Here is a 13,681-nt window from a genome sequence, read left to right as displayed (position 1 = left end):
CGAGACACGAATAAGCGACAGAATGCAAATGCGTCGTACTAACGTACAAGAGAATTACGCGAAACGTTAGATATTCCGGAGTTGCCAACAAGGGAACCGAGTTAGTCGCACGCTTGACGTGACGAAAAGAATCCGCACTCACTTGAAGAAGTAGGTATCGTTGATGTATCCGAAGAAGGGTACGGTGTAGGTCAGCATCCAGATATTCCCACCCCCGCAATCGTAATACGGTTTCGACCATCTGCCATCCTCGTATTTCACTGTCAAGATTTCGTCCTCCTCCCTTTCCGTGTGCACACTTTCGTTCAACGTATAAGTGTGGAATCCTGGAATAGAGCGACAGAGAGAAATCATTAAATAGGTCGAGTCTATTCTTCCCCGAAATTCAATTAAAGGATCTCCATCCTAATGACGACTTAATTAGTATGCTTAATTGATTGGCTTATGATTTAATGTGAAACAATTATGATTCTTCGTATACGTTAACACTAATTATTATGTAAATTAATCAATATCGTATCAGCATCAAAAATTAATTATGACATGTTTAATCAAAACTTAACCGCACTGTTTGGATGGAAATTGTATGTATTTCACCCAGAATATTCCTCCGACTAGACCAATTATTATTTATCATGATAGAGCAATTATCATGGTGACAATAATTAATTGTCATTTATCTGATTATCCGATATGAGAATAAAAAATGTATGCCTTAACATTAGAAAACATACGTGCACGTGCGTTTCCTTTGGACACGTTACGTTACTTGTTCTCACGCAATAGCGTAATTTCTCAAGATTTCTTTGTATTTCATGTAGATAATCTTCAGGTCAGACTCGAGTTACCTTTTCCTCCGGTATCTGAATTAATTTTCTCAAAACTATTTTTCCTTTATTTCTGCTCTCACGACCGTTCGCTGGGGCAACGTTTCCAGAAGTTAATCTCCAGAAATTCAACGATCCAGACGCCCAGCTCTCTGGAAATCCACTGTGTAAGGTTCCGAGTAAGGTCCCGGTAATTCAAGGATCTAACAATAAGTGCCTTGCACGTGTATCTCAGTATGTGCGGCGTGCACACTGCAGAGACAGTATTAAGGATTCGTATAAATATACGAGGCAGAAGCGGAAGGAGGTGCCGCGAGGAATCGTCTCCGAGTTCTCCGGCTAGATAAAGGAAACGAGCTTCGTCGTATCTGTTTTTCCGCCGACTTGCTACTCGCTTTTCCCACCTTGCCTCTCGCCACCGGCGTCGTCGTCGGTCACAGCGCCGTTTTCCCCCTACATGAAGAAATTGCTGAGCTTTATCGGCCATGATCCTCCCGAATGTGAGAAACGTTATTTGCCCAATTTTCGTCACGTCGTCGGGCTGTGCGATAATCGCTGTCGTTTCCGGCATCGTCGTTCGTGTAACATACCACATGGCCCACCCCGTAGCCTCCCTCAGTCTGTTCCACGCTATTCGTAAACGCAACTTTTCTTCCAACGTAGTAACATCTCGGGTTCAAACTCTCAGACGTACTATGCGTCTCGGATTAAGAGCACGAGGAAGCTTGCTGTCGTGGCGAACGGTAATAAAATTATGCAGCCTCGTAAATATTTATCAAGGCGGCTCGCATATACTTAAACCGGTAGGAATTAGAGCTGCCACTTAAGATAATTACGATAAATCTTCACGTTCTTTCAAGATCTTTTAAGTTGTCGTTATCTATATAAACTTCAAGTTAATGCTTGCAATCAGCCGTGATGGCTAACGACAAACACAACTGCGTCAGTTTATTTGTCATGTTTGAACACGTATGTATTGTACCTTTGAGAAAATTGTCGCTCCAAGTCGCGTTTTATTACAGACACAACATTTCGACATAAATATGGAGAGAAATAAGGGAATAGAGATAAAGTTAATATTGCTATTTATGAATGTAAAGTAAGAATGTTTCTCGCACAGCTTCTCTCATATATACATTTTATTTCACGCAACTTGTTCATGTTTTATCTAACCCGACTGTTCATATTTAGAGAAAGAACACCCGCATTTTATGACTCGCGTATGCCGCGCCCGAAACAAGATAAAGATATATGACCGGCGCGTGTGTCAACAGTTAAAATATCGTAAAAATATGACAGGAGACACACCGCTTGACAACATAAAATAAAAACGACACGTTGCTTACACTAGCTTAATTAAGCTTATGATAAATTGATAAGAGAACTGAAAAAGTTACTGAATAAAATAGCCGTGTATGAAGATAACCAAGCAAGAGAAACGCCCTTAATTAAGACGGCTTTAATCAAGACGCGTTTTTATTCTCGAGGCTGGCGAAAAATCGCGGAAGCCCTGATACGGCGCCAAGTCGTAACGCGTGTTCTCTCTCTCTCTCTCTTGCTCTGCTATTTCTCGTCCTTTACTTTTCATTTCTTTCCCTCGTTCCTGTCCGACCTGCAAGATCAAAATCCTAGCCTGATTTATTCGACGGTAATTCCTCCTTTAATACAGATCGTGAAACCTGTTTAGCAAACGTGCACGTCTATTAACCGCCGTTGCGACGATGGCAATCGTTCAGATATTTAATTCCTAAGTATCTCCGAATTTTTAATTTTTACACTATCTCAACGGTAATTAAAAATACCTGTCTTCAAGCCCGTTAAGCAGAATTTATTTCGCAAACTTGTTAAAGAGTCCCGTAGTTTAAGTACTTTCCGGCAATGGTAAGATATCCCCTAGAGAACTCCTCTTCATTTAACTTCGACAAATTACAATTCACGAATTCAGACAAATTTGATCTTATTTTCATTTCCGTACACGTTGGACACAAATCTCGGGAAAACTCATAAAATTTAATCAATATTTCTGTGGGAACACACACGCGTTATTGGAGACTCGAATTCTTACTCTCTGATCACTGAAAAGATTCAAAGACGATCGAACGTATAGTCGCAAAGGGCGGAGAGCAAAAACACCAAAAGATTTACTGACGTAGAAAAATATTCAATTTGATTTCAGGTCAGCTCCAGTGCCATTAAAGTCGGCAAAGACGGGGAAGATGGAAAAAGCAGAAGGGAAGCATTTTAAAGGAGCATCTAGGGAAAGAGTGGAATTAAATAAATAAAATTCTTTTACAGTGTATGTTATTCTAGATCGAATCACTTACTTTATGTCCTACGTGTCTCTTTACGATGTTAGCAATTCTTTACCACATTTCTCGAGTGCTTCATAAATGCACATAATATGCGAGAAACATACGTTATATCTCGCAACATTTTTCTCCAATATCCTGTCGGCAAAAAATAACTGATTGACGGTGGAGTACATTATTGGTTTCGCGGACTTTGCGTTACCGTCTACTCTTTTTACCTTTTTTTCTTTAAATTCCGTATTTTGGACTATCTAGATCCGCGTCCGCGAATCCTGAATTTGTTACATGCCGAGATATTTGATACTTAACATATTTACGAACTTGGATCTTTTGAATTTGACATTCTTGTGGCTATCCGCACGAGCTTGAATCCTTGGAATCTTGAATTTCCGATTTATATATCTTTACTGCGAAACTCGTGGACTTTTAGATATCTAATGTATCGTGAATCTCGAAGTCAGCAAGACAGATAGTATATAAAACTAAGTGTAATTAAATGTTACAGCGATAAGAAGATAGAGGTATGCTCCCATTAAGGGAATAATCTTTAAATTGAAGAGATAGAGAGCTACGAACAGAACTTGAAATATCTTATAATCTTTTAGACAAGGCTATAGCCTTAGGACGTTTATACCGTTCGATCCGGTCGTCTTAGCCATAGCAATAATAATTCGCTCATTATCGACGTGGAGAACGGCGCCGATATTTCGCGGACTGAGAAATACTATACTATGTCAGTTGACTACATTTGAATCGCGCTTAAAACTGCGTTAATGAAAAAAAAATCGTTCCGCCTTGCCGAGGCTTTTGTTTCATATTACCGATAATACGATATTTACTTTCACACGTCGTTAATAACGCATCGCTATTAATTTTGCAATTTGATAGCTGCTCTTTATTTGAGCGTAGAACACGCCGCGGCGTATTATCACAAATTTATCGTAATTTCACCAAAATTGCTTATATATATTTCATATGTTCTACGCGCATATTTGTACATAAAATATTACATTCGGAAATTTAAAAGAACACATATTCGTGGGATATGAATTATAACGCATTCGATGGCGTATTACCAGCTGATAAAATATATCGCCATAGGTATTGGCTTGTGTAAGTCTTTCCGTCTATTATAGCTCGCTGACAACATCGGTTTTGCTAAAGATATTTGGCGGCAATGGCGTGTGAGAGCTCCGTGGATCGGCCGTAATCGGTAGTGATTAAACGGGGATTCTTTCCCCGTCAGACATTCCCGTCGGGCTATAAAAAGGCCGTGGAAAGAGACTCTTCAAGAGTCCCCGAAGTCTTCGTTTCTCATCGTCGAACGCTGCTCGTCCAAGCATCGCCTATTGTTTGTTACGTTATCGAGCGCCTTTTGCGAGCTTTTATCCGCGTCACGAAACCCCAAAACACGACAAGAAACGGAGCCGGGGCTGTGTGCAGTTCTCGCACGTATGCATGCGATGGATATGCGTTCCCAGAGATTGTCTGAGACCCGCCGAGAATTCCTCTGAGCGTCCAGAGGGATGGATAGCACGGACGGAGAAGAGAGAGCGCAGGGGGAGTAACGTTTATACCTCTAATATAATTTTTAACGGCAATTTCGATGTAAAGGTTTTTTTTAGTAGACAGCAGGTGAATAAAACGTCAGGGGAGAAAACGCGTATGAATTATTCGCTATTTTTTCGCGTGCACCTGAATTTCGCTCGCCTAAATATATCCCTTTAACGCATTTATCATAATTTAACACGTTTCCTCCTTTTACCGTCGTTCGTACGAGTAAGTTCGTATAAAAATTGCTATATTTAAAATAAACCCGCCAAGCTTCGACGATAAATGCAGCGCGAATGCGGGGATTGTTAAGGCTATAATGGCTCGCGTTATCATGGCGTGTTTAGCGCTAAACGTGGCATATGATCGCGGTTTATTCGTTTACATCAAGATTTTAGGGAACATAAAGAGATTTAGACAACCCCATTCAATTACACGAACGAACGGGGAATGCGGATTAAGAGATAAAGCTGCTCTCCGATACAATAGGAAGGAATGATGAGACGAGAGGGAGCGGGAGGCAAACGAAAAAGACGCAACTTCGTCCGCGAAAGGGGCTTACGTTGTGAGGAGACCGTATTGTCTTTACACCCGAGAGAAATACTGCATAAGTAGATTTACTTCATAAGTAGATATTCTATAACAAAGGGAATTTAACACGACGTAATTCCTCGTGTCAAGAAACAGGAGGCCCTTTGTGAAAGATTTATAACAAGACGTATCGGGGGAGGCGCCTTCCGTAGCGAGTAGCGATATCATTATACGCCTATGCCACAATAGCGGTATCGTCACGGCATTGGCATGACGATGGAAGAGATCACGTCGCCGCAAGACAACGCGTCTACACAGTTCACGACATATCGATCGAGTTTGCGACGGAGCGCTGAGCTCAGCATTGTCTGTCGTCGTGTTGAAGGAACGTGCGCATCGCCGTGACATTTCCGTTCCTTTCAACGCGGTATCGATACCGGAGGATCTAAGGAGTCTTTAGCGGAACGGCGGTCTTTCTGGGAAAGTTTTCCGGCTGATCCCGCTGCAGCGAGCGCATATCTCGCCGGTCATTAATTCCGCGAAAAAATTTTTTATTACTTTTCAAGAGGCGCCGCTCGGTTACGGGAGGGGCCGGAGGGCAAAGAGGTACAAAGGAATAAATTGGGTTTCCATCGCTTTCCGCTCAACTGAATACGTTTCGCGGGTATCAATTAAAATGAACGTGTTTTTCCAATTAACTTGAAAAGAGCTTTAACGTCTGAACGATACTAGATCTTTTATGGGGCTTTAAGTATCGCGATATAAACTGTTGACACGTTTGTTCCCGAATGTTAAAGTCGCAAACATCGCGGGAGTCGCGCGGGAACGACAGGTAACGTGCCCTCTATATGACGGCCGGCTTTTTCTCCTGCGAGGAAAAAAAACGTGTAAAATTAAAATATACTTTAACGTGCAAATTAGACCATTTAATCAAGAGTGATCTGCCTTTTTTTTAAATGCAACTCTAATTGCAGTCACATTTGCATCTACCGGCACCTAAAGGGTTGCATTTTCCGTACATATATATTAATTTTGTAACTTTTACGCCATCGAAGTTGTAAACAAAATATCTCGAGCGAAAGTAACGGGTTGCGGAGCAAATAGAAATAATTAAATCCACCGACTGGGTTTACAAAGGACCGTACTCGTTCCTCTGTACAAGCCGGTGCATACAACGATCGATAACTTACATGGTTTCAAGCACTCTGCGCAGATTTTTATCTGACATATCAATAACGCTAGCGGAAACCAACAATACGGCGCTCAATTTTCGAAAACGTCGTGCGATTTCCCTTTTTACTTTTCCGTACTGCGAGACCGACGGCGATATTCAATCCTCGCTCCGTCTCAGCCCCTCTATATAAATATAATTACTTTAAAAAGAGAGTAAGTTTATAAAAGTTTTTGTCGTCGTCTCATCCGTCTCTTTCATAGAGAATTCCTATAGGTATCGAAAAACAGTTTGATTATATTTTCTATTTTTAGTGTCGACCGGGGAAGGGCCACTGTACAAAGGGACAGTCCGTTTAATTTGTTCGAAATTGCTTCCCAAGTCTTTTATTCCTTCTTATATGGTTACGTCGGTCGCGCGGGACCGTGTAAATTGTATTGCAATGTACACACGCGTGTAGGAGGTGGATTTAATTTAAGTAGTTCTCCATTTTCGAGTATTTTTATTACGGAACAACGCACGACGGACGGGGGCGGGAAGCGTTGAACGATAAACGATGAAACACGTTTTTGCTGCCAACACTATTTGCTGAAACAGGAAATTGTCACGAAGGAGCAAAAATTTATTTGTAATCGCGACAACTGCCCGCGAGAAAGTTTCTCCCTTCCGACGTATTGAAATTTTATTGAAAAACAAGCTAGAAATCTATAAAATAATTACTTCTCGCGAAAATGACGAAATAATGCAGTAGTTGAGAAACTCGGCTAACGGAAAGCACCGACTATGTTTAAGAACTTCTGAAACAGTTATCCGATCTTACTGTGACTTAGTAATATATGCACGGTGTGTCCTAATGTAACCGCGCCAAGTTTTAATGGAAGATGGTGATTTGATAAATTCGAGATCAATCTTTCTTAGCTTAGAAAATGTGATGGGAGGTCCGTCATTCATGTATCTTTTCGCCCCCCCCCCCCTAATATCCAACATATATCTACGCTCTGCAAATGTATTGCAAACTTTGGAAGATAGGTACGCAAATATTAAGAGAATTCGATAGCTACTTCGTGAAAAGAAATCTCTACGGGGGTTGAAAAGAGTTAAATCTTCTTAGTCAAGGATTGACCTAGATGGTTCGGGGGTTGACCTTTCCCTCGATACCGTTTTACACGAGTGAAAGCGGTCGAAGCTGTTCGCAATTGTCGTAAAAGTGGAGAAGCAAGCCGTGCTACTCGCCTACCAGAATGTAGCAATAATTTATGTCGCCTCCGCGAATATAGCAGCCAATAACCGCGACCAGACGGTAACAGCCAGGGAAGATAGCCGGGGTGGTAGTGGCCGGGCAATTGCTAGGGAGGTAAAAGCGCGGAAGGAAGGGCGACGGAAAGAGGGCGAGAGGCATATGAACTGCAGACTTTTCAAAAAGGGCAAAGGCCCGAACGCGATAGTTATCCTGCGATTTAACCCCATCGTCACTATATTTTTATGGCTCGGCGGCAGTCTCCGGCGGGCAAAGGTGTTGGAAACTTTTTTAATAAGAAGGATAAAGGAATATAAAGTTATTTCCCCGAATCTCTTTTCTCATCTCCTCGGTTTTATTGTATTATAAGTAACGCGAAGTAATTTCGTGAGGTAGAATTATGATATCTTGACTAAATAAAAGGTAAAACGCGAATGTATTGTATTATTCAATTTTTTGTTTCCCCCAAGGAGTTGCTATACAAATCTCCAAGTTTTCGAGTTACTTATACAACAGACAACACGCCCATTGTAAGGAAATCTTAGTCCCCCCCTACAGAAAATTAACTCCGAGCGTTATTAAAGAAACAAGAAGTTTGTCGATCTCGGTAGCAGTCACGCAATAACGCTGAATAATGCATGTTAAAAAGTAAAGTTATTAACAGTAAAATGTATAATGTAACATAATACTAACAGATCTAGTTTGTAGAACTCTGGGAAGACAGGTCGAAAGCTACTTATCGTGTCTCACGAAAGAACTTGTTTAAAGAACTTTATTAAAATTGCCAGTGTACCACATTCTAAGCCGTGTCTACATTCTAAAGGCTCGCGTGAAAGACTCTAACACTTTACCTCGCGCACATTGACATTAACACTCTCTTGTTGTCATCACGATCGGCTGAGGTCTGTAAATAAATGTATAAAGCGAGCCTGCCCGGCTCCCCGGACATACTTTTTTTCCCGGAATACTGTGGACGCGAAATATCCCGGCGACCTACCCCGATAAATCAGAGAACCGAGAAAGTTAAGCAAGTCAAGTGCCCTCTTTCTTTGCGGAGCTTCATCTCGCTTGTGAAATCGATTCTCCGTCGATTTTACACGCGTACACTCGCTTTGGCCAACTCGAGGCTTCTTCGCAGAAAGTGCTCAGAAATTTTCTGATGGAGCCCATTCGAGACATCGTATGCCTGCGCGCAGGCACAATATTGAGTTTCGAGTCTCCCTTTATGCTCCCACATTGTTCCCGCAAACGAGACGTTTGCTAGGTGCCTTTGTCCTTCGCGGTAAACTTCGGAATTTCCGAAAATCAAAGTAGGATCCAATTTGGAAGTTTTTGGAAACTTGCATATTGAGTACCACTTCGATACCCCGTAACACCGATAGCCGCACGTCCAGGATAAAAACGGTTACTCAGTTGCATTTATCGAAATGAAATAAAAACGACGACAGCGACGAGATAAATAGTAACAATGTTTATCTATAATTTCAATCGTGACGTATTTATCCGCGATAGAAAAACAAATTCGCAAGAACCGCCGTTGTGATTCTTCAGTTATTATTTCGAGTTATCGCTCGTATGTTTAACATCCATTTATCTGATGGCTCAATATTGAGATTATCAAACAAACAATACAGATAAAGTGTTTTATATTTATTGTATTCTTTTCTCATCGCTGTTATTGAAGTACGTATTGAAATTATTAATTGTTTCTCTAAACGTATCGACGACGAGAGGAAATAAAGCGGACAAAACTTCTTGAAAATTATCAAACGGTTCAAGATCACTTTTAGACTACTTCTTTATTAAGATGTAATCTGTGTGAACTAAATTTCAGAACGATCAAAGATAGAAACTTTTCGGAAGATTATGTCTAAAGTTTCAATCGAGAATTCTATTTGTCGAAACTGCAATTTAATTCTCGTCCCGAGGCTGAGATTCATTTCACCAATAGTCGTTTTACAGAAATCAAATTCACATTTTAATTATTTAAAAAATTAACGTTTACACTTTCGAAACTTGTCTCTCGTGAACATTTTTTTTTATGTAATATGCAATTTTTACGTATCGTGGCTACATTATCATAAATCAAGCATTTTGCGCTTTCGCATAGCAAACGCGTAAACTGTGACGCATTGTAACGATACATTTTTTTTATTTGTACCTCGTCCACATCAAGAGTTTATTTTCAATTACGAAATATTAATTCTGCTTTGCAGCAGTTATTGTTGCGAAATTATAAAAGCATTCCATAAAACGACGTGAATCAACATATTTTATAAATTGTAGTTGATCACACATTTGAAAATACACATAGTTCTCCGAGTAATATAAACGTTGCGAAGTAGCACTCCAATTGTGTTTAAAAACGAACATTCTACGCCTTTCCGGCCCATTTCAGCGTAAACTTTCGCTGATTTAGTAATTTACGCGCTAGATCTCGGGCGCTCAGCGGGCAAGTTGCGCGCGAACAAGTTTCATCAAATACATAATTGAAAGAGTTTGATTGTCCTTGAATGCATTCCGTGTAGGCAAGTCATTGATTATAAGCGAAATGTCGGACGGTCTTATCCAGAGAATGTACACATATACCTTCGGGACAATCGATACACATTGTCAATAAATATATCGACGCTCTCTACCGCACCAATTATCGGGCTTGCGGAACCCACATTTGTCTCGCGCGTCTAATATTTGAATGGGCAAATAGCTGGAGGAGGATGTATCGCATTCCTGCGGTCGATGAGAAATACGATCATGCATAAACTTAAGGTTTGAATGGCGAGGGCAAGAAAATGGAAACCGCCGTGTCTAAAAAGCCATTATATAAATAGCCCGATATTGCGGGGCAGAGTAGAAAAGATAGCGGAGAAGTACTATAGCAATTTTCTTAGGACACTTTTACCGGCTACACCCCTTGAGGGACGTTTCGGGTCAACCAGACAGACGAATGTTTAGTGATGCCGGGCTACGTAATATCGCTAAAATCTCTTAACCGGCATTACATACATCCTATATTTCATGATTTAAACATTTCAATTTCCACGAAAGCTCGCTCAGTCTAGCGGACCGAGCCAGCAGGAATCAGGCTCTTTAATTATTACATATTACTAAACGTGTCCACGTAAAGCCGTTAAAGTACTTCGGGTCCTCATGACGCTGTATTTTCGAGGCGTATCAGGATTAATAAAAATCCAGCGAGAAGCGTATTATGTAATAATTGAAAAGTTTACGTTTAACTTTTAGATTTAATATGAGCTTAATTAAAAAACGTATCGTATTATTTTCACGGGCATAAAGCAGATTCAGCAGCTGGGAAGAACGTTATTCTAAATATCATCGTTCGTTTCTGTGCGTTTTCACGTGCTTTACTCCCGTCGTGCCACGTTAACATATTCCTTTCAGTATTACATTGCGAAGGGAATACAAAGTTGAGGGTTAAATCCGAAAGAGAAACGGGACGGGTAAGCCGAGTAGGCATTCTAGCCACGTGGAGCGTAAACGCGGAAATCACGAGTAACATTCACGAGTAACATTCACGCCGACGTCGATTCGCCCGGAAATTACCGTTTTAATGGGGCAGTGCGATGCACCGGGATCGTTTCCATGTCCCCGAGATCGTTTTATATCGCCGCGAATTACGGGCAAACTCACTGCCTTTCCTTTACGCGCGGATTTACGGGCGGAAGGAAGCCCGGGGAGATCGATGACCGACTGCTGTTATTGTACGACAGTGTATATTCTCGCGCGAGAATCGCCGATTCCGTCTGGCCCGCTCGACTTTTTCAACGATCCCGCCGTATCCTGCTTTTCACACGCATCAGAAGCGTACGTACAACGCGCAGGTGGCAAAATGAATAAATATTGAAAAGTTTGTATTGATTTCGCATTAATCGACGCAACCGTAAACAACATCCCACTCCAGAGTAAACAATAATAATTCTCTTCGCGAGGTGTATCCGTTAGTTAATAAAGCCCAGCGCCGCATAAGGCAACGTTACATCATAATTAAATATTGGCAAAGCCGTGTAAAAAAAAAACGACATTGACTGCGGATTTGATTTAACCGACCGATAAATTCGCGAATCTGGCTTAATCAACTAATAAATTTTTCCCGCTATTCTTGTTTTACCTCGCTGGATCTCAACGGTTTAATTTAATATGCAATTTTGGCTTAGTTTTTAAAGCTCTCTAGTGACCCTTCTATTTATTGCATAGATTGTGCCAGGTCATCCTTTAACCGCAAACACTCCCGGTCGAATAAAACAGAAGAGCGATTATTCACGACGTCACCCACCAAGCACAGAAAGTTTCGAGAGATTTAGAACTCGCCGATGTAAGAATTCATTCAGGATCCGGCGATCTTAAAGATCGCTAATCGAAAAAAAAAACAGAAAAGAAACGATGACGCGCTTCTTCGTGATTATTTGAAAAACACAGGTGGCAATAATTGTAAATATTTTAAATGTTGTGTCTGTAGCTTCAAAATTTATAAAGAGTTTTTTTTTCTTCATGTCTTAAATAATTCCAAGTCGTCTGTCCATTACGCTTTCCATGAAGTCGAATATATGTAAACCATTCGATCCGGTCGTGTCTGAAAATAAAATCTAGTGGCAGATGGCTGTACTTTAAATGTGCAACAAGGATAAGGGTCTAAGAATATAAGAACCCGATGGAGAGCAAAACAGACTTGCATTAACCTACTGAGAATGCTGAATATAGAAATGGATATTGCGTTAAAACGAGCTTTAGCTGTCACCTCTTGCTGGGCGAATATAAAGACCGTAGAAAACTGACGTACTTTACGTTAATGTCATCATAAATATGTTCTTTAAACATTATGTAACAACCAACTGAACGTGATACTCGACCGTAAAGCTACGTTTTTCGTACATTCGTAATTGTTATCTTGTAATTTTCTCGGCCCCGTACATCTCAAACAAACGCAGCTTCCCATTGTATTTTTAACGGTCCAGGGAACATCGTCTCCTCTGACATAGGTGGTCGCCGTCTTGTTTCCGCGTCCCGAGACAGTTTATCTCCTTGAACGGATCGTACTATCAGACGAAATAATTCGATTTCGTTTTGCTTTCTTTTGCGATCATTCAATTTCGGCAGACAATCAAGGGCCCTGCGCAGAAACGAGAAGTAATCCCGAGCCAGCTCTCTATTAAAATCCGAGTCGGATTCTTTGTGTTCTCCGAACAAAACCAACTTTTTCAATCGCTTCGTGCTGCAGGACGCGGTCGGGATCATAGATCATTTTAAGGATTCTGCGCGATAGTTATCAGTTCTCGACTCTGGATAAAGGGATGACAGCTGTAAAATTGCTGCCTTCGTTTAAGTTTAATGCGGAGAAGGGAAAAAATGTTTAAGGTTTTATTCTTCAGAATTTTATACGCGTCCGAGGGGGGAAAAACTTGCCCTTTTTGTAGTATTGTTGGATATATTAGAAGATCCCTCTTTGGAGCTTTTAATATCTTAATGTACACATTATACTCCAAGTCTGAAGTCTTAGTTACGCGTAGTGTGTGTAGTAGCTGTGTGTGCAGTTGTATGAAATTGTCCACACACACACACACACAGCCCCACACACATGTGTGTATCTTTTGCAGCGATCGAATGACTAAACCGATTAAAGCAATCTATTGGAGACTGTATCGAATTTAAGTTATAAACTCACGTTGCAGAAAAACTATAATGATTGGATGGAAGCGTAACTGTTCCGTGTCGCGATACGAGAGTTAGTAAAGTAGGTTGAAGCGAACGGAAGCAAACAATTTTTTTATATTAAAAATTAAGAGCTATCCTTGGGTTCCGCTATCTGATCGGCTCTACTTTAATTATTATTACACCACGTGTCTTCGAAACTTGTTAATTTTAAAATAAGAAAAGATTAATTTTGTTGAAACTTATTAATTTTTATATAAAATCGAAGATACGAAAGTTAACCGTAGTATAAACGGTGAAATGTGCTGCACGGAAAATCTATAATTATCATTTGCTGACAATTACAATTGCAGCCATTATTATGGCTTTTAATAAATATACTGTTGAA

At 40.6% G+C, this 13,681-nt stretch overlaps 1 protein-coding gene across 1 annotated transcript in view; it reads right to left on the bottom strand.

The window, feature by feature from the left end:
* Positions 1–13,681, bottom strand: part of LOC105564424 (probable G-protein coupled receptor 158) — an 85,727-nt gene that overhangs the window by 61,655 nt on the left and 10,391 nt on the right. The window contains exon 2 of the mRNA XM_012016773.1: positions 143–326. Within this exon, the coding sequence (XP_011872163.1) occupies positions 143–326 (184 nt within the window). The remainder of the gene's footprint in view (positions 1–142; positions 327–13,681) is intronic.

This window comes from Vollenhovia emeryi, unplaced genomic scaffold, assembly GCF_000949405.1.
Source record: "Vollenhovia emeryi isolate VEMERY1.0 unplaced genomic scaffold, V.emery_V1.0 DF939165.1, whole genome shotgun sequence".
NCBI lineage: Eukaryota > Metazoa > Arthropoda > Insecta > Hymenoptera > Formicidae > Vollenhovia > Vollenhovia emeryi.
The sequence above is the reverse complement of the archived record's forward strand: the minus strand, read 5'-3'. Positions and strand labels throughout refer to the sequence as shown.